The 20,362-nt window shown below is 43.8% G+C and overlaps 1 protein-coding gene across 1 annotated transcript in view; it reads right to left on the minus strand.

Annotated features, from left to right (window-relative positions):
- The window catches only part of Alox5 (arachidonate 5-lipoxygenase), a 51,573-nt gene that overhangs the window by 26,921 nt on the left and 4,290 nt on the right, over window positions 1-20,362 (minus strand). Inside the window, exons 2-3 of the mRNA XM_059258447.1 lie at window positions 13,842-14,040; window positions 9,725-9,806 (exon numbers count right to left, since the gene is read on the minus strand). Of these exons, the coding sequence (XP_059114430.1) occupies window positions 9,725-9,806; window positions 13,842-14,040 (281 nt within the window). The remainder of the gene's footprint in view (window positions 1-9,724; window positions 9,807-13,841; window positions 14,041-20,362) is intronic.

Below are 20,362 nucleotides of genomic sequence, written 5' to 3' on the forward strand. Positions count from 1 at the left end.
CAACACTCTAAGGGACAAGGATTCAGCAGGTTGCATTTACACACTGACTTGTTTATATGCACATGTACCAACCACGGCTAAAGAAGAGGAGGCTGTGAATTGGAGGATGGGTGGACACTGGAGAGGTAGAAATTAGGAGAGGAGGGAAATGATGTAATCCCATTTTAATTAAATTATAAAAAGACTTTTAAAATAGTCATTTTTAATTTAATCATTTTAATGTCTTTATTCATTTAATTGACATATAAAAATTATACATACTTATAGTGAATTTTAGAAAAGACTTTTTGGTTGGTTAGCTGCTTGCTTCCCTTATCTGTTACATTTTTCACCTTTGAGGTGAAATTGAGGCTGTGTTCTCAATTATTTTTTGCTATTATTCTATTAATTGCTATTATATGTCATATGTAAATGTTTTGTCAGGTGCAGAGGGAGCGAAAAAGTCAGACTGAGGTCGTGATCGCTGGTAGAACTGATAGGAATAAAGGATGTCTTCCTGAATAACTGCCCCGACTAGCTCTCCCTTCTGAAGACTGCCCTCCTGCCTGCTCAACCTCGTGTTTATTAGTTCCTCAGAATGGGCCTTCTTCGTGTCGTAGACATGAAGCAGCATTCGGCTTCTGCATGCACACGATGTGACACTTGCCTGGCACAACTGTGAACTAATGTCCTCAGAAAAGAAAGCTACAGTTATCCGGAAGGTTTTACAGGGCGGGTCGGCCGACTAGAACTTTGTTATGAAGAGTTGGAGTTGCAGATCTGGAGAAGAACTATCTTGGGCCACCTTGTGTCTCCTTAATAGCCAATCTTTGTCTCCCTTTATGTCTGACTTACCCTTTCAACCATCAGGTAAAGTCTGTGGGCTGTATCAGCAGGCCAGAAGCTTATTTACCAACCCCAAAGCTGAGAATACCACCAGGGAATTCTTTTTTGTTTGTTTTGTTTTGTTTTTCGAGACAGGGTTTCTCTGTGTAGCTTTGGTGCCTGTCCTGGATCTTGCTCTGTAGACCAGGCTGGCCTTGAACTCACAGAGATCTGCCTGGCTCTGTCTCCCGAGTGCTGGGATTAAAGGCACCACCACCACCTGACACCACCAGGCAATTTTAATACCTGTAACAGGTTTTCCCCAACTGGATATAGCTCACACAACTGATGTTTCCATTGATGTGTTTGGAAAATGCTTTGGTTTAAGGCTCTCTCTTATTCTGTGGGTATGGAAGTTTATGTAATTGCTTCTGTGTAGGAACACAGCATTCACAGCACCTGAGCCAAGCTCCCAGGCCAGGGTCATTCATATTTGCTTCACAATACATACTCTCATTTTATGGGAGGTGAGGGCTGTTTGTTTTGGACATGGATCTGCCAGTGACTAAAGGCCACATATATCAGATGTATAGATTGCTTCTCTGCAGTGTTGTTTGTAATGTCTAAAACAAACGTAAATGGAGAGCCAGCTGAACCTTCACCATTGGGGGGTTATTGGTTAAGTCTGTAGTGCATAACCCAAGAATATGCAGCAGTTTATAAAGAAGAAAACATGAGACACAATCACCATCAGACCGACAAAGATGACAATGTCTCAGATGGAATGTGTTGATGATGCAGGGGAATGGCATCTTACAGCAACGGCAGCTAAGGGTGGAAAGTGACCGCACACCTGGGCAAACAATCACCAAGATCTAGAAAACCCAGAAGACACACACACTCAGCAGTTCTTCAGATCTGCTTCTAAGCATAGTCCCCAGGGCGATTCTCCCATAAGAGCATGTGCAGACATCAGAAAGCACCCGGAGGTATCCACGTGTCCATCAGCAGGTGGCCAAATGACAGTGGTACCCAAGAATGATGGGGCCAGAACTGGGGGTAGAGTGCCCGCTTCCTTAACATTTAAGAGGTCCTAGGTTCAGTTTCCAGCACCACAAAAACAAAATGTATGATGAGTTTAACTATACAGAAATTAAAATGAAAGGATATCAATGTGTGTCAACGGCTAGTCTTCAGAACATAATGACGAGTGAAACTGCAAGGCACAGAAGTATGACTTCAGGGATGTGAGAGCCCTGGACTACAGTACACTATGTCACAGGCACAGACAGTGCAGCCAGTGAGGGCCAGGGGCCATGGAGCTTGGATCCGGGCCCTTTCTGTCCCCTCTCCCAGATGGGCAAGGAAGAACCCCGAAGCTTTCCTGAAACTATTCTCCGCTCTTGCTCAGCTTCCATACAGTAATCTGGAAGCCTGAAAAATGTATGTGAAAGGGGAACTTCGGGATTGTGCAGACAGTGCAAAGTTCAGCATTTCCTGACCGGAAATGGGGGCAGCAGCGGGGGGGTGGGGTCTGGGGCCTGAAACGAGCAGCTGAATGGAAGAAGGAATAAAATGGCAATGTGAGCTAAGAAAGGAACAAAACTCATAAAACCCCTTCTGGGGTGATGGTTGCCCATATCTGTGAATATTAAAAAGAAGACTTGAATTATTGACTTTCATTGGGTAAATTTTGTGGTGTAAGAATTATATCTCTAAAAATCTGTAAAATTTTTTAATTAATTAAAAATGTAGGATAGACTTCAATGTAAGAACAGAATCTATACAACAGTCAATTTTAGAACATTTTTTGTGAGTTCTGAAAGGAACCTGTGTCTTTAGCCATTATTGCTGTCACTGGCTCTTCCTTGTCCCTAGGCAACATTTATAGTTTGGATAAATGTCCTCCAAAGGCTCATGCATTAATAAAGGCTTGAACTCATGCTAATGGTGTTCCTGGAAAGCTGTTGGACCTTTAAAAAAGGTCTCAGTGGGTGGAAATGGATTCTGGGCCCTTTGTCTGTCTCCCAAATACTGTGAGGTAGGTGGCTTTGCTCTCTATTACTCTGACTTTGTCACAATGCACTTCTTCGACATGGGACAACACCGTGGGTCCTCCTGGCTATGGACTGAAACTTCCAGAACTATGACCAAATGTAAACATTTCCCATTTTAACTTATTTTACCTCTGATATTTTCAATAAAAGGAAAAGCTAATGATGGTGGTTAATGTTGATGGTGAACTTGATGGGACCTATAATCACTCAGGTGATAAACCTCAGGGCACACTTGGGAGGTCATTGCTAGAGTTTTGGTAATTGAAATATGGCCCCCACCCCAAATGTCAATAGTACTGTTCCAGAGCTGGAGTCGTAGACTGAATAAATAGAGGAAAGCATGTAGAACACCCTGCTTCATCTCTCTCTGCTTCCTGACTGGGCTCAATGAGACCAGCTCCTCATGCTCTGCATCTACATCTTCCCCCAGACTGTACAAAAATGCAAAACATCAAATGAAAAGTCCCAAAGCAAAACTTTTTTCTTTCAGTTGCTTTTGACAAGTATTTGTCACAGCGACAAGAGTAGTAGATGATATGTGTAAGATTGGTACTGGAAGTAAGGTCTCACCATGACAAAGCTGATCATGTGGTTCTTTCTCCCTACATGCATTTATTCTCTCCTGCGCCCCCCCCCGTGTGTGAATGTGTGTGTGTGTGTGTGTGTGTGTGTGTGTGTGTGTGTGTGTCCATGCTTGCCATGACATGTGTGTGGAGGCCAGAGAACAACTTTTGGGAGTCTATTTTCTCTTTCTACAGAATGTGAATGAAGTACTAATAGCTATTACAACATGCATGAGCCTAGAAAACATTATGTTAAGTAAAAGAAGCCAGTCACAGAATGTCATTAATTGTATAATTCATTTTATAAGAAATGTTCAGATCAGGGTAATCTTTAAAGCAGCAATGTATTTTTTTAGGTATTAGTTACTTTGTAAGGAATGGTATATTGCAGTTCCCACTTTGAGGGTGCAGTCCATCTTGGTGGGAAAAGCACAGTGGGGAGGGGAGGATGTTCTTCCCACCTCTATTAACCCAATCTGAAATCTCCCTCACAGACATGCCCAGAGATTTATCTCCTAGGTAACTCTAGATCCTGTCAAGTTGACAAGATTAACCATCACAAGCCTCCCACTGCTGTCAATTTGATACCCAAACATACCACTTTTAAGCCATAACCTTCCATCCTTGTTCTCCATAGGTTCATGACAATCATATAATGGAAAATAGGTTTAGTCCATCTCTAAAAGCCCTCAAAGGTTCTAAGATCATCCAGAAGTCCAAAAACTCCTCTGAGACAAGGAAATCTCTCTCACTGGAGACCTGGATAAGAGCAATCAGAAGTAGCTGTGGTACAGACTAGATGCTATCCTGCTTGAAATCTCCTCTGCCAGACATATTAGTCCATTATTCTTCAATTGCACTTCATGCAAGTTCTCAGGCCATGGGCAGATTGAAGCAAGATTCTATGTCAGAATATCTCAAAATGGACTCCAGCTCAATCACCAGTAGAGTCCTTGTTCTTCTCTGAAAACTCATGAACCAGATGTCCACTCTCCATATTTCTGTTGGCACTTCAGTCTTCTGAAGTCCCACCAGGATGGTCCATTAAGTTCTGCCTGAAGCATTGTAGGGCTTCTCTAGCCCAAAGGTTCAAACTCTTACACGTTCCTCCCATTAGCCATCTCCAAAGGCTTTTAAAGAACTACATAGTGGGCCTGACAAGATAGCTCAGCAGGTAAAGGTGCCTACCACCAAGCCTGAGGAGCTGAGTTCAATCCCACATTAAATTATGCAAATATATGTCATTTTATCCTTCCATTCATTAATAGACATTAAGTTGTATACATCTTTGGATTATTGGGGTTATTAGTACAACAATCATGCATATAGAAGTTTTTGTGTGAACACACGTATTAGCTGTCTTTCTTATCAGTGTGACTTCAACACAACTTCAGGGAGAAAAGTTCTATTTTGCTCAGTTTGGGAGACCTTGTCCATCATGGTGGGAGGAGTGAGGTATAATATGGCCATTCACATCATGGTGGGCCATGAGGTGGAGAACGGGGAATGCCAGGGCCCTCCTTGCCTTTTCTGTTTTCTCCCTTTCTTCCATCTAGGACTCTAGGGTTGAAGGATGCAGCAGCAGCTCATGTTCAAGCTAGGCCTTTCCCATTTGTTTCATTCTCTCTGGAGTTCACAGGCACACAGACCTACATGTGTGCCTCCTTCTCTTGTGTAATTCCATATCAGGTCAAGTTGGCCATGAACATTAACCATCCCAACATATGCCTTCTTTTTTAGTAGGTACATAACCAAGAGTGGGGTTACTGGGTGATATGATTACTCTGTTAGTCTGGGGAATTACTAAGCCATTTTTCCAAAGCAGTTGCACCATTTAATATTCTCAACAGCTGTATATGAGGGTTGTAATTTTTTCGCTGTAATTTGTAATAATCTGACCTTTTGCTTCTTGATGCTCTAGTGGGTGTGAATTAGCATCTTACTGTAGTGTTGATATGCATTTTCCAGACAACTAATGTGTCAAGCATCTGTCTTTTTATATGTTCATTACCCATTTATATATTTTCCTCAGAGAAATGTCCATTTCTTTGGATTTTGAATTGTTATCCATTTTAAAACTCTGTTATTTATCTCTTGATGAGTTTCAAGAGCCCTTTATAGTCCAATGGTGGTGGCATACATCTCTAATCCCAGCACTTGGGAGGCAGAGGCAGATGGATATCTGTGAGTTCGAGGTCAGACATCTACAGAGTTAGTTCCAGGACCGTCAGGGCTATACAAAGAAACCCTGTCTTGAGAAAAAAAAGAGTTCTTTATATAATTTGGATATGCATCTTTAGTCAAATAGATTATTTGCCAATATTCTTTCTCGTTCTGTGTGTTCCTTTTGTGTAGGCATGTCTGTATGCACACCTGTGCCCATTCATGTGGAGGCCAGAGGACAACTCAGCTCTTATTCTTCAGGAGTCATCCATCTTGCTTTTGAGATATGCTCTCTCACTAGACAGGAGCTATCCAAGTAAGCTAGGCTGGCTGGGTAGAAAGCCCCAGGGATCTACCTGTCTCTGCATCCCCAACACTAGGATTACACATATATGTTACCATGCCTGATTGCATGTTTTTGTGTGTGGTGGTGCATGTGTGTGGTGGGGAATGGTGAATGACAGAGGTTGGTGTTGGGTGTCCTGGACCACTCTCCACCATATTTCTTGAGACTGGATTTCTTCACTGAGCCTGGGATCACTGATTTAGCTGGACTGGCTGACCAGTGAGCTCTGGTGAGCCACTTGTCTCTGCCCCAGCAACACTGGGGTTATGAACATGCATTGTAGCTCTTGGCTTTTACATGGATGCTAAGGATTCAAACTTAGGTCCTCATGCTTTTGTGGTAAGCATTTTATTCACTAGGTGGTCTCTCCAGGCCCCACATTTTTTAAAAAAAATGTGGATTCTGGGTGTCAGATTGAGTTCCCCACACTTAAGAAGCAAATACTTTCTCAATAGTCTTTCATTTAATTTTCTTCATGTGTCCTTTGAAACATAAAAGTTTTAAACTTTGGTGATGTGAAAATTATCTATTTTTCTCTTGCTACATATGCATGTATCCAGTTTTCTCAGCACCATTTATTAAAAAAGCTATTCTTTATCCATCAATGTGACTTGCTGATTCTATCAAAAATTAATTGACCATAAATGTAAGGGCTTGTTTCTGGACTTCAAATTATATTTCATTGATCTGTACATCTTTCCTCATGACACAGCTACATTTCCCTGAATACTACAATTGTATAGAAATCTGGATGTTGGGAAATGTAAATTCTCTAACTTAGTTTTCTTATTTTCAAGATTGATCCGGTGATCTTGGATACCTTATATTTCCATCTGGATTTTAGGAACATCTTGTTAATTTTGTTTAAAACAATACTGCTGTGGATATCGTTCTGTATAAATAAAATGCTGATTGGCCAGTAGCCAGGCAGGAAGTATAGGCGGGACAAGCAGAGAAGAGAATTCTTGAAACAGGAAGGCTGAGGGAGAGATGCTGCCAGCAGCCACCATGAGAAGATGTTAAGATACCAGTAAGCCATGAGCCACATGGCAACTTTTAGATTAATAGAAATGGGTTAATTTAAAATAGAAGAACTAGATAACAAGAAGTCTGCCATGGCCATACAGTTTGTAAGCAATGTAAGTCTCTGTGTGTTTACTTGGTTGGGTCTGAGCGGCTTCGGAACTGGCGGGTGAGAGAGATTTGTCCTGATTGTGGGCCAGGCAGGACCAGAAAAACTCCAGCTACACAATACTAGCTGGGATTCTAACAGCAATTGCATTGAATCTCAATACCATTTGGGGGTGGAGAGTATTGCCATTTTAATAAAAGTGAGTCCTTTGATCCCTGAACATGAGATCTTTTGACTTACTTAGGTCTTCTTGTAATTAATTCTTTTCAACAATGTTTTAGAGTTTTGTTGTATTTGTCTTCGACTGCATTTGTGAAATTTCTTAGTATATACTCTATTGATTTTGACATTGTTGTAAGTAGATTTTTTTGCTTTTTTATTCTAATGTATAGAATCTTTAATTTAGCTTGTATCTTATAATATTGCTAGTTTATTAGTTCTTTCATAGAATAATTACATTTTGGTGAATTTATTAGGTATACAAAGGATTGTGTCTTCCATGAATGGGCTGTACAAACCTTTTCTTTTTCTTTTCTAAGTGACCAGATAGACCTTCAGTGACATACTGAATAGAAAAATGGATGTCCTATCACGTTCCTAGATCTTAATGGAAAAGCAGTTTGTCTTGGGAGTTTCCTATAGATGTTGCTTATTGTGTCAGGGAAGTTCTCTTTTTTTTTTTTTTTTTTTTTTTGGTTTTTCGAGACAAGGTTTCTCTGTGTAGCTTTGCGCCTTTCCTGGAACTCACTTGGTAGCCCAGGCTGGCCTCGAACTCACAGAGATCCGCCTGGCTCTGCCTCCCGAGTGCTGGGATTAAAGGTGTGCGCCACCACTGCCCGGCAGGGAAGTTCTCTTAATTCTAATATTTTGAGTGTTTCATTAGGAAAGGATATTGAATTTTTTCTTATTTTTTTGTTTTGTTTGTTTGTGTTTTGGTTTGTTGAGACAGGGTTTCTCTGTGTAGGCCGTTATCCTGGAACTTGCTCTGTAGACTAGGCTGGCCTTGAACTCACAGAAATCCACCTGCTTCTCTCTCCCCAGTGCTTAGATTAAAGGCATGCACCACCATCTGCCCTGTTGAATTTTCTCAAATGCTTTATATATATATATATATATATATATATATATATATATATATATATATATATCAATCACATATTAGTGTATATATATTAAAATTACTGTGGGTGCTTTTTGTTCATTATTAATATGATATATTTGATAATACATTTTTTTTTAAAGGCGAATTTTTTATTTTTTTTTTAAAGATTTATTTATTTATTGTGTATACAGCATGTATGACCGCAGGTCAGAAGAGGGCATCAGATCTTATTACAGGTGGTTGTGAGCCACCATGTGGTTGCTGGGAATTGAACTCAGGACCTCTGGAAGAGCAGCCAGTGCTCTTAACCTCTGAGCCATCTCTCCAGCCCCTGATAATACATTTTTGAATGTTCAAAAGCACTTTATACCTAGGGAAAATCTCATTTGTTAATACAATATGAACTTGCCTTGCTAATATTTTGTTGAAAATTTCTGCATTTGTATTCTTGAAGGACAAATGTTTATTGCTTTCTTTTTAATGATGTCTTTGCCTAGTTTTTGTACAATATTGGTATCATATAATGAGTTGGGAAATATTGCCTTTCACCTTTTCTGTGGAAAAATCTATATAAGATTAATATTAATTCCTTAATGTTTGCTGGAACTTATGCATAAAGCTACTTGGGCCTGAGATGTTACTTATAGGAAACCTGAAAATTACTAATTTCATTATATTACACGGGATTGGCTTATTCAGATCATCTATCTCCTCAAAAATATTGTGAGTGGATGCCCGTGTATCTGTGTATCTGTGTGTGTGTGCAGGAATGCACATGCAACACGCAACACCATGTGTCTGAAGGTCAGAGGTCAACTTTGAGGAGTTGGTTCTCACCTTTCACCTCTTGAGGTAGGATTTCTCATGTTGCTTCTACTGCTGTGCCATGTGTTCTAGGCCGGCTGGTCTGAGAGGTTCTGGCCGACTCTCTTGTCTCCACACCCCATTTCTGTAGCCATGCTAGGGCAACAGACGTACACCACTATGTCCAGATTTTATGTATCAAACTTGGGTGGCCAGGCTTGCATGGCTTTTGCCTTTACCCACGGAGTCAGCTCCCTGCCCTGGGTCTTCTAATTATTAAGTCCATTTGAGAGGTTGTGCCTTTCTAGGATTTATCCATTTCATCTTACGTTGGCATACAGTTGTACATAGTATCCTTTTTATTCATTTAAATTATTATAAAGTATTGATTTTCCCCTCGTGTTTACTTTGAATAATTTGGACCCTCTTTTCTTCTTGGTCACTTATGCAATGATTTTCCAACGTTGCTGTAGATTATGTATCACTTTTATAACTGAAATAATACAGGAAGACATTAATAGTTAAGGCACTCCATACAATAAAGGGAAAGTGTCCAGGCGACTCACACTCTGTGGCCCTGTTTTCCCCAAGTGCAATATGATTGTTCTCAAGCTTTTTTCTTGAGCCCCTTCACTTTCTCTGCCTGAAGATGGAGGCAGATGGTGGTCCATATGCTGTGGCTAGGCTTATCTCATACCACGGACCTGATACAGGCAGGACTGTGCGGGCCACTTGGTCCAAGCCATAACTCACCGATACTGTTTCTGCCGCGCTTCCAGTTCTTTCCGCCTGTGCTGCTTGAGGATGTGAATTTGGTCATCTCGGGCCAGTTTTGCTATGAAGAAAGGACAGGCATGAGAGCAGCCTAAGGAAGAGTGACAGTGTCCAAATAATGTCCAGTGGTCAGGTTTGTCTCAGACTCCTTCCACTGAACCCTCGGCATTCTGCTTACGCAGGAATCCTGGGGCCCCGAGTCCAGACCTGTCTGCTCTGCTATGCAAATGGATAGGCATTCTGTGCTGTGATATATATATATATATATATATATATATATATATATATATATATATATACACATATGTATATGTATACACATACACACATATATAGTGATAATTGTATGCAATATGTATATGTGTACATATACATACACACACACACACATATATTTGAGACAAGGTCTCATGTAACTCAGGCTGGCCTGGAACTTTCTATTTAACTCCTGACCCTCCTACTTCTGCCTTTCCAAGTTCTGGGATTATAGGCCAGGCTTCCTCTTATGCCAAGCTTTGGTGGGTATTTTAAACCACTTCAGAGTAGTCCTATACTCTTATGCTGAGATGGCATAGCATCTGACTTCTGTGCTGCCACAGAAAACAGCAGGACTCTTGGCTCTTATGCTTCTAAGTCCATTTGGTTGCTTCATGGAGAAATGCAGGACACACGTCCCAACATGCAGGACAGTCTCCGGTTCCTTGTGCTATCTACACAGAAGATAGCCTCTGCTCTGAAACAAATGTGGTCACCTAGGCTGTGGGTGTAGAAGAGATACAAGCAGACACAGACTTGGGCTCTGTGGTTTAAAGTCATGTGACCCAGAGTAAGCTGCCTTGACTGTCTCACATATAAAATGCCTACTTCTCAGGATCTTAGGGGGATGCTAGTATGAGAACACTGTAAAGCATTCTGCACAGTGCTAGCCCCCTTAAATGCCCAATAAATGAGAATAATTATTATCATGGATTATTCCCAAAAGAGATCTGAGGTTTTCCTGCCTATCTGCAAGCCTGGGAGTCACAGTATTTTGTCACTTGGCCTGGCCTGTTATCTCTCATTTCAGGAGCTTTGGCAAGAAGCCAAAAGCCCTTAATACAGATTAAATTGTAATCAGCTGTAGTCCAATCTAACGTAAATCCAGCAAACACATAGAGTCCCAAGTAGGAAAATCTGAAAATGCGCTTATAATACATACTATTATATAGTATTGTACTCTACTCTACTCTACTCTACTATACACTCCAACTATCTGTGTAAAATATTTCATTGCACTGAATATTTCTGCAAAACACACTAAAATTAATGGAAACATTAAATAAAAACATTAAGGATGCAAGTCCTGTTTTAATTTTGTTAGGTTTAGCAACCACAGGACTATTGTTTCAAGGCATTGCGAATGCTTCTCAGGCACCTACGCTCAGTTCTCTGTTCTCTTACTGCAGACTCACTCCCTCCAGTTCTCAGAAAGCCCTGAGAGCTCTCTAGCTCAGTGTAGGTCTGGTCTCGAGTATGGAACTAGTCCCAAAGAGGAAGATCAAGACAATGGAGCAGGCTCAATACCCCTGAGGCTGAGATGAGTCAAAACAGTGACAATGCCCATTGTCACTGGCTACGCTAGGCATTGCTGTGAACATTTGATATTCTTGCCAAATGCCTTGGATAGCCAGAATATTCCTTGGCCACCTTGACTCTAAGCAGCTCCATTTCTTTACCTGCATTGGTATGAATAAATGTCTATGAAACCCAACACATCAAGTTGACCCAAGAGAATGGCTCAGTCTCCCCAACTATGAGACTCCAGCTAACAACTGATAGATCTTCCCAGGCTGTGGGCTGACACATTCTGAACTGAGTATAGAAGAACCCATGGGCAGCTCCCCAGGGGCTGGCATGACCCTGGAATGAACCATTTCCCCACACATATGCTATGGATCCTGGGACCACAGTGACAGTCCTACCATTCTTGTGATTACCGAGGTGAAAAGGTGAAAACACTAGAAACAGGCCATCATGTGGTGGGAAATGGGGTCACCTGCGGGGTGGGGCCTCCTCTTGAAGTATTGTTCAAAGCATTGGTTGTTGTACCATGTGGATTAATCGTGGCCACAAGTCGTTTGGCATTCTTTAAATTAAGAAGTTTCAGTGTCCGCCCCCTTCAAGGACAGGTGGTAGAATTCCACTATACTGGTTCCTGGCACAGGTCTGAAGTCTGGCAGCTTTCTTTCTCTCTCTCTTGGAATTCTTGCTCTTAGAAGTCAACTACCATGTAAGAAATGCAGCTACCCTGAGACCACCATGCTGTGAGACTACTTAATGAATGGGGTGTTATGTAGGGATGGAGGCCAAGGAACCTTGAACCATGTGAGAGAAGAACCATCTTTGAGGCGAATCCTCCAGCCCCAGTCCTGTGAGTGAATGACACAGGGGACACAGATGAACTACTCAGTAGAGTCTTTCCAAGATTCCAGACCCATATGATCATTAGCCAAATTAAATGAACATTTAAAGCAAAGATGGTTGGTTATCAGAAGTGGTTAACGGAACTTGCCAGCCAGATTATTTACGTCCCTGAAGATCCCCTCCATCTCATCCTGTCTCTAAAGGAGACAAGAATGGATTGCTTCAGTGGGATCTCTGTTAAACTCAGCTCTGGGGACAGACCAGAGTGGAGGTCCTGCGAGAGTGTGTGTATGTTGAGGGTGGGCTGGGTGTTTCCTCCGACTCTGCTCTTCATTGTCTCCCAGGATGTCCACTTCTCTTCTGAGGTCACAGCTCCTCATGGGGGCTATCTTTAGAACACTTCCCTTCTGCATTATGTCTGTGTTCTTCCCCTTTTCCAGCTCATCAGGATTAGCCAGGGTGCTCTCCCGACACACAGAGGTGGCTGTGTCTCAGTGCCTCCTTGAATCATCCTAATCTGCCTGCACCATCTTGCATGTTGCTATGGAAAGCTACAAAATCTGTTAGCAGAAAGACTTTGCCACTGAGAGCTTGGGCAGGGCAGACAGAAGAAAGATTCTAACACCTTCCAAACACTGGGTTAAAAAAGCACCCTGCCCACAGCCTTCCTTGTTCTAGCCACAGGATGACTTGAGTGGTGTGTGTGTGTGTGTGTGTGTGTGTGTGTGTGTGTGTGTGTGTGTGTATGTGTGTGTGTGTTTCCTGTTGGTGTTGGGGGAGGAGTGGTAAAAATCCTTCTAAACCCAAGTATCCGGTCCAGAAATAGTCCCAGAATTTGGTTTAAGTTCCACATCAAGGACAATGGGATGTGACCTGAGGGTCAAAGGACCCCAGAAGGAAAAGAACTTTTGGTTTTTTTTGTCTCAGTTTTCTACCAAAAGGGGTGGTGGTTTAATTATCAGCCTCATCTTGTCTACATCTCCCAACTGTGAAAAGTGAACCATGGCAGGGGATCTGTGTCCCTGAGAAGGGATCATTGCTGCCTTGAGAAGCCACAGCCATCCCCCCCCGATTGCAGTGGAGGTCAACAGGTAAGCTTATCACTCCAGACGGAGACTGAAAGCAGACTCAAGGGCCGTAGCTAGAAGGAAGAAGTTTGCTAAGGCTTCAGCTTGACCCATGTCTATAAGCAGCTAGTGTGCAAGGGTGTCAGAGAGAGAGGAGGGGGGAGAGAGAAGAGAGAGGGGGGACAGGGGAGAGAGAGAAAGAGAGAAGGCCTTCAGGAGGTATCCTGTGGCTCTGAACACCTACCCCCCATCTTAGAGAGAACAGGCAGAGAATTTGGATTACAAGGCCATGCCCTAACCTGCAGAGCTCCCCATTTACAGGACTAGTCTCACACGTGTCTGTTAAGAGGCCTTCATTACCTAGTGGCAAAAGGAGAAGGCATCAACTCCACATTTTCCCAGGCCAGTGTGCAGAGGGAGGCCACAGCTGGTGTGTATCCTTGGGCTATTAGCTCCTCTCTAGAGCTAGTTAGTGCGCAGGAAGATCACACCTCCTATAAGGCAAAGGATGCAAAGGTGTGCTCCACCCAAGATGGCATTCTCACATCCAGAAATACGGCTCTCTGAGAAGGAGAGACTTTCTAATCCCAGGAAGCCTAGGAGTGGCAGGGGTCGTAGTAGCTTACCACGTCCATCCCTCAGAATGATCTCGCCCTCGCCTGTGATCCAGCGGTAGCATGGGAACTCGATGTAGTCCCCGTGGGGTGTCTTCAGTGTGATGTACTTCAGGTACCAGTCATCATGCAGCCAGTATTTACGCTTCTCAATTTTGACTAACTGGATCTCACCCAGTTCTTCATCCACAGTGACATCATATGAGTCCACCTGGGCAGGAGAACAGGAGAATCAACTGTTGACCCCCTGGGCCCGAATTCTGAAGCCACTGAGAACATTCCTCCTGTTCTATTGTACTAAATTATTGCAGTCTCAGAGAATCAGCTCCAAGGCTGCACACGGGGCTTGCAAAAAATCCACGGTGTTGGCGGAAACTAGTCTTTTCTATCTGAGGGGTGCAGGAAAAAGACAGATTCACGCTTATTCTGAGGGGTTTCTTTCTTTATTTTCTCACGTTGGCTTCTGTCATTGCTCTCACCCTCAAGTCCCTTTCCCACTCATATATATCCCAACAAAAACCTTTTCAGGCAATCCCAGAGTCACACAAAGGCCACGTTCCAATTAAGTGAGAGATTATAGAAACCACGACTTACGTAAACATTTTATACTAACTCCCTGCAATTAAAGGGTCGCTGGCAAGTGCTGAGTCTCCAGGCACGGAGACCGTAAGTTCTCTGAGACAAGTCTTACGTCTTTTAACATCAGCTCAAGTCCGTGCTCTCCAAGATACTATGACATAATAACACTTCAATCTGAAAGTGTACTTTTTGTCCTGTGTATGGCTTCTAATTATCTAAGAACACTTGCAGCCCTCATTTGGGGCTACAGAGTCAAGTTATTTTCTGTAGCCTTGTCTAGTCAGAATATATTTTCATAATTTGAAGTCAGGAATGGTTGTAAGGACTTAATCATTGGTCAGCTAACAATAATTGGGCTTTTTCATATTTACAATCTAGCCAGATACTCAGTATGTCCTTGGGAACTGGACTGTTTTTTTCTTGGGAAATGTTTATTTTGCAGCCCATTAGCAGAGCACCTGGCCTAATCTGAACTTACTTAGGGGCTTTAAATCAGATAATGGTAGAAAAGCGGTTTTAGTAGCTAAAAATACTGCTATTTTCTTAAATCAGCCTGAGCTAAGATATAAAACAGCTTTTAAGTGTGAATCACAGGTCTTGTGTGTAACAATAGGCTTAGCTATGAAACATTATTTTTATTCATTAAAATTATATATCTTAAGGAGGAGTCATCTTTTAGTCAGTCCACAGTTACACATGCCCAATAGATGGAATATACTCATGAGATAAACACACAGGCAGTGGGGGGATTCCCATACCAAATACACAGTAGCGGTGAGCATGCAGGGAGACAACAGAAGCAAAACACTTTCCAGACTCTGTGTTCTCGTCAGCCTTGCTTGAACGAGACGTATGCATCAGAGAGAGATTCTTCTGGTGGACTGACAGCTCAACTTCAACTGCCATCTGCTGCACCTCTGATAAAGCCATTGCTCCCAGCACTAACTGTTAGAGTTCAACTATATAAACGAGGCAGTTCAAGATCACGCTAACCTTTGCCTTCTCAGGAAGAAGGTCTTCTTGGAAGGAAAGTAGAAATCTGTACCGTTAGACCTGTTTAGCTACCTTGACCGCCCATAGTCACTTCATCTAACTTCCCTAGCCCCGCCCTCTTTCTTTATCACGTGTTTCTCCCACGTTTCAGTGCATAAACGATGGTTTTCTGAGTCTTCATTTCATCTTATGTAACATATGACATACGTTGCTGTATTAAGCAAATTTGTATGCTTTCCTCCTATTAGTTTCGGCTTATGCCAATTTGATTCTCCAACTTGCCTGATCTGAGGTGGGGTGAGGAAGTTTTGTTTTGTACATAGTTAATTTTTATAGCTGGCAGTAATCGTAAATTTATGGAGTACAGCATAACATTTCAATACAAGTCTAGAAGAAACGTTGACACACCAGGGCAATTAACGTTTCTGTTGCCTCGAACACTCATCTGAGAAACATTAAAAAGTTTCTTTCCAGACTACTTGGAAATATACAACGAATTATTATGAACTGTTGTCACTGTAGTGTGCTGTGAAAGACTAAGACATGTGTCTCCTTCCTAACTTCCCCACCCTCCCCCTTCACCTCTTCCTGGACGTTGCTGACTGTGATCCTGTCCCTCGTCTCTACTTCTACGTGATGGATTTTTCAGCTCCCGAGTACAAAGAAAGTGTTTGTCTTTCTGTGTCTGACCTGTCTCAGTTAACAGAATGACCTCTGGGCTCATTCATGTTGCTGAAATAACCAAATTGGGGTGTGTGTGTGTGGGGGGGGACTCTTTCTATGTCTGACCTGTCTCAGTTAACAGAATGACCTCTGGGCTTATCATGTTGCTGAAATAACCAAATTGGGGTGTGTGTAGGGGGCCTCCTTCTGTGTGTGTGTGTGTATGTATGTGCTCATTTGTGCATGTGTGAGACTGAATAACATTCCATTACACTCACATATACCACATTCTCTGTACTTATTCATATGAAGTGTCAATATAGCTTTAGCAAAGATTTTTTTTTTTCTGGTTTGGTTTTTTGAGACAGGGTCTCTCTGTGTTGCTCTAGCTGTCCTGGAACTCACTCTGTAGACCAGGCTGGCCTCGAACACACAGAGATCCACCTGTCTCTGCCTCTTGAGTGCTGGAATTAAAGGCGTGCATCACCACCACCTGGCTTAGCCAAGATTCTTAGGAAATTTTTTTCATTTGGGTACCTCACCCCCTGCAAGAACCTGGACCCCGACTTTACACAGATGGGCTCTAGTGACCCAGGGGATGTCTTCAGCCTGTGGAATGACTCAGGCTGTAGGAGAGAAAGGTGCTCAGACTCCTACCAATTCCTGCAAAGCCAAACTTTGTGAAAGTCCTCTTCAATTGCCCTTATGTTCTGGAGGATGCAGGCTGGCCCTTCCATGGAACAATCCTTTATCATGTACAAGGGCCTGCAGACAGTGGCTATGACTCCTATAGCACTCTTGAGAGGTAGGGGAATTATGACATGTTTCATAGAGAAGACACCGAGGCCCACTTCAGCTATTAATTCGCAGATCTGAAATTCCATTCCATGCCTTCCTGCCACAGCCACTTCATCTCTCTCTAGGTCTCAGGGCACCAATAAACTGAGTAGACTAGATCTCATGGATTCAAGTCTTCCTGGGACAGATGAAGTTCACAGCCACAGACACTGAGAACAATTAGCATTTCCATACATTCATGGCACTTGTAGTAAGCTGAGGCCACCCTGCTGCTGGAAGGTGCCACCTCAGACTGTGGACAGTGCTTCTACCCAGTGACTGAGCTGTTGGATGCCCAGGGCTTGCCTCCAGGGCATGGGTGAGCATGGCATCAGTACCCATGGCCTCTGGGTGGCCAGTATCTTTGTAGATTAATGGCAGGCAAGGGGAAATGGTTCCAGTGACTGCCATGTTTGGAAGCCTGAACTTGATAAGGCACTTTGTTTTATTAAGAAATTTTTTTTCATTCGTATTACATACCAATCAAAGATCCCCCTTTTCTCTCCTCCTGCTCCTCCAGCATCCCTCTCCCAACCTACTCCCCACTTCCCCCCACAAGAAGTCAAGGGCCTCCCATGGGGAAGCACATCCAGTAGCAGCAAGTCCCATCCCTGGTGCATGAGCAGACTTTTTGGAGCCCACTACCGATGATGGATAAGGCACTTTCAAGGCAAACATCCTGAATTTCCATTGACAGAAAAACAAAAAGTTCTACATGAGACAGTGAGATCCTGCTGACCCCTATTCCTGTCCCTCTTTCTCCTAGTTCCTACAAAGAGTGAAAAGTTGGGTGTTTTCACAAACCTCTCAGCTTTGACTACACTGGGCAGTTTGTATGTGGTGGCCATGGTCAAGTCCAGATGATCTGGACTCCCAGGAACAGTTTCTGAGCATGGAAGAACCAGGCTCCTATTCTGGGATGACCCATCTCAGGCCCGGTCAGAGGAGCCTGCCTAGCACCAGAGTGTCTCTCCTGTGGGACAGAGACACATCCTGTCTGGATGTCCCTAAGATCACTTCTGCTCTACAGAGAGCAAGGGTCGTTATCATGGCCACACAGAGAATAATGACCCAGGGCTTGAAGAACCTCAGCTAGGGCCATTGTCTATGCTACAAGGTGGGATGAAGCCAGAAAGCCTCACTGATGCCTCTAAGGGCTAGGGAAGAGATGTGGCTTCCACAGATGGGGGAGGAAAGGAACTCTCTTCACTTAGAGCTTCAGTGTGTCAGAACAGGTTCTGATGGGATTGACTCACATGTTCTGGGGACTTAAGGGAACATTTAGAGGAACATAATGAGGATAGAACCATTTGGGACTGGACACCAGCCAAGTGCATCCTCATGCTAAGTCCTAACCTTGTATGTGTGTACAGAGTTTACAACCCTCCTAGGGACCAAGATGGAGACTACAAATCCATTTGAGGAGTTGGGGAAGGCCAGTGATGGGGAGCAGGGTCAGAGGGCTAGGTGGCCTGGTGTTTGGGGCTTGAGTTCACATTGTAGGTGCAAACTGGCTGGCCACATGGCCTTATCAGATTGCTTTATTTCCTTCTCCTTGCCCTCCTCCTCCTCTTCCTCCCCTTCTTGACCTTCCCCTCCCCTTCTCCTTCCTCTTCATATTCCTCCTCCTCTTCCCCCTCCTTGTCTTCATTTTCCTCTCCCTTTCCTCCTCCTTCTCCTTCCCTGTCTCCTCTTCCTCCCCATTCTTCACCTCCTCTCCCCCTTTCTGCTCATCCTCCTCTTCCTCTTCTCCTTGTTCTGCTCATCCTCTTAGACATCCTCCTCCTCCTCCTTCTTTTTGTGGAGGACAGTGGATAACCTTGGATGTCATTCCTCAGGCACTGCCACCCCCACCCCAAGTCAGTGTCCCTTCCTGGCCCAGAACTGACAAAGTAGGCTGGGCTGGCTAGCCAGAAAACCTCAGTGACTCCCTGTCTCCTTTCACCCAGGCTAGGATTATAATGTGGCTTCAGGTCTGGCTTGTAAAACATATGTGGGTCTCAGGATCAAACTCAGGTCCTTGTGCTTGCAAGGTGAACACTGTCTGAGTATCTCCCCAGCTGCATTTCTTCATCTTTCAAGAAGAGATAGCAACTAGCTTGCAAGATCATTGAGAAATCAGAAGGGCAGGATGCTTGAGTAGCCTACTGTCTCCAAGGGCACAGTCCACTGGCTGACCATATATGTCAGAACTATGTGGTCTACATTCTCAGACTCCAGGAGAGCTCATAAGGCGTGGTGCTCTGCAGGATCTGCAGATACTGTTCATGCAGTGTTCTGCAGCCGGAGCCAAACTTTGCAGTGCAGTTCATCCACAAAAGAAACTGAACCCATATGCTCAAGCCCTGGTCTCAAAACTGAGGGCAGTGGGGGACTCCTTTAAGGATGAGGGACAATGGGAAGGACTGGTAGTGCATGCGGAGGAGAGGGAAGTCAGCCTGTGGTCAGGACTAAAGGGCGGCCACCAGGAAAGCCTGGACCCAGCCCCAGGCCAGCTGCTTCAGGGGAAGTGGCTTTCTTGTGGTGTTGAGAGGCTGGAGAGGATGGTCTTAGGGTGAGAAGGGATGACATCAGGAATGTTGGGGTGAATGAAGAGAGGGCACCCATTCTAAAATAATAAGAAAGATCCGAGGGGATAGCTAGGCACTTTGAGGCCATCTATACAGCTACATAGTGAAAGGAGAAAGATACTAAGTAGCTTTTCTGGGGGAGGGCAGTCTGACCCTTCAGCACACCTATAGTATAGTCACAGGAAATGGGACCTTACAGGTGTCCAATTCCACCTGGCTAAGGTCCTCAGAGCTGCACTGGGATGAGGTCACAGGACATAAGACTTAATCTGCTCTGTGATAGGATCTTCCCTAGGAGATGGAGGTCAGGCCTGTGGTCTGACTTATCTCTTGTCAGCTCAGAGACTTTGCTGCCTGGCTTCAGGCCTGGATGTGACGGGAGATAAACAGGGGTTGAGGGCTCAGCTGGAACCCAGGAAGTCTTAGAGATAAAGTACGTTGTCTGTGGGTCTAGAACTACAGAGTGTAGCCATAACAAGATCACAGAAAGCAGAGAAAGGTTTCCCTTCAGGAAGATACAGGGTGACACATGCTGTCCCACAAAAGAAGGCCTCAGGAGGGCACGTGGAGCCACCAAATGTGCTGATCTTTATCTTCCTTTCTGAGTGAGTATGCTGGGACGACACTGTACTTTTTGTCTGTCATTACACTCAGTTCTTCATGGTGGGCATGAGAAAACAGTGCTCGGCCCAGGTGCTCGGTGAATGCTGTGCATGTGAATGCATATGTCAGTGACCGTTCCACTTGACAGGTGTAGCTGAGGCTCGAGAGGACAAGTGCTGATGATGTTAGTGAGTGATGGATCACCTCAGAGGTGCAGAGAGTGGAGAGGAGTGGCCAGGAGATTTCAGTTATAGGGAGCCGGCAGAACAGTGTTCTCAGTTCAGGGAG

This window comes from Peromyscus eremicus, chromosome 3 (assembly GCF_949786415.1).
Source record: "Peromyscus eremicus chromosome 3, PerEre_H2_v1, whole genome shotgun sequence".
Taxonomy (NCBI): Eukaryota; Metazoa; Chordata; class Mammalia; order Rodentia; family Cricetidae; genus Peromyscus; species Peromyscus eremicus.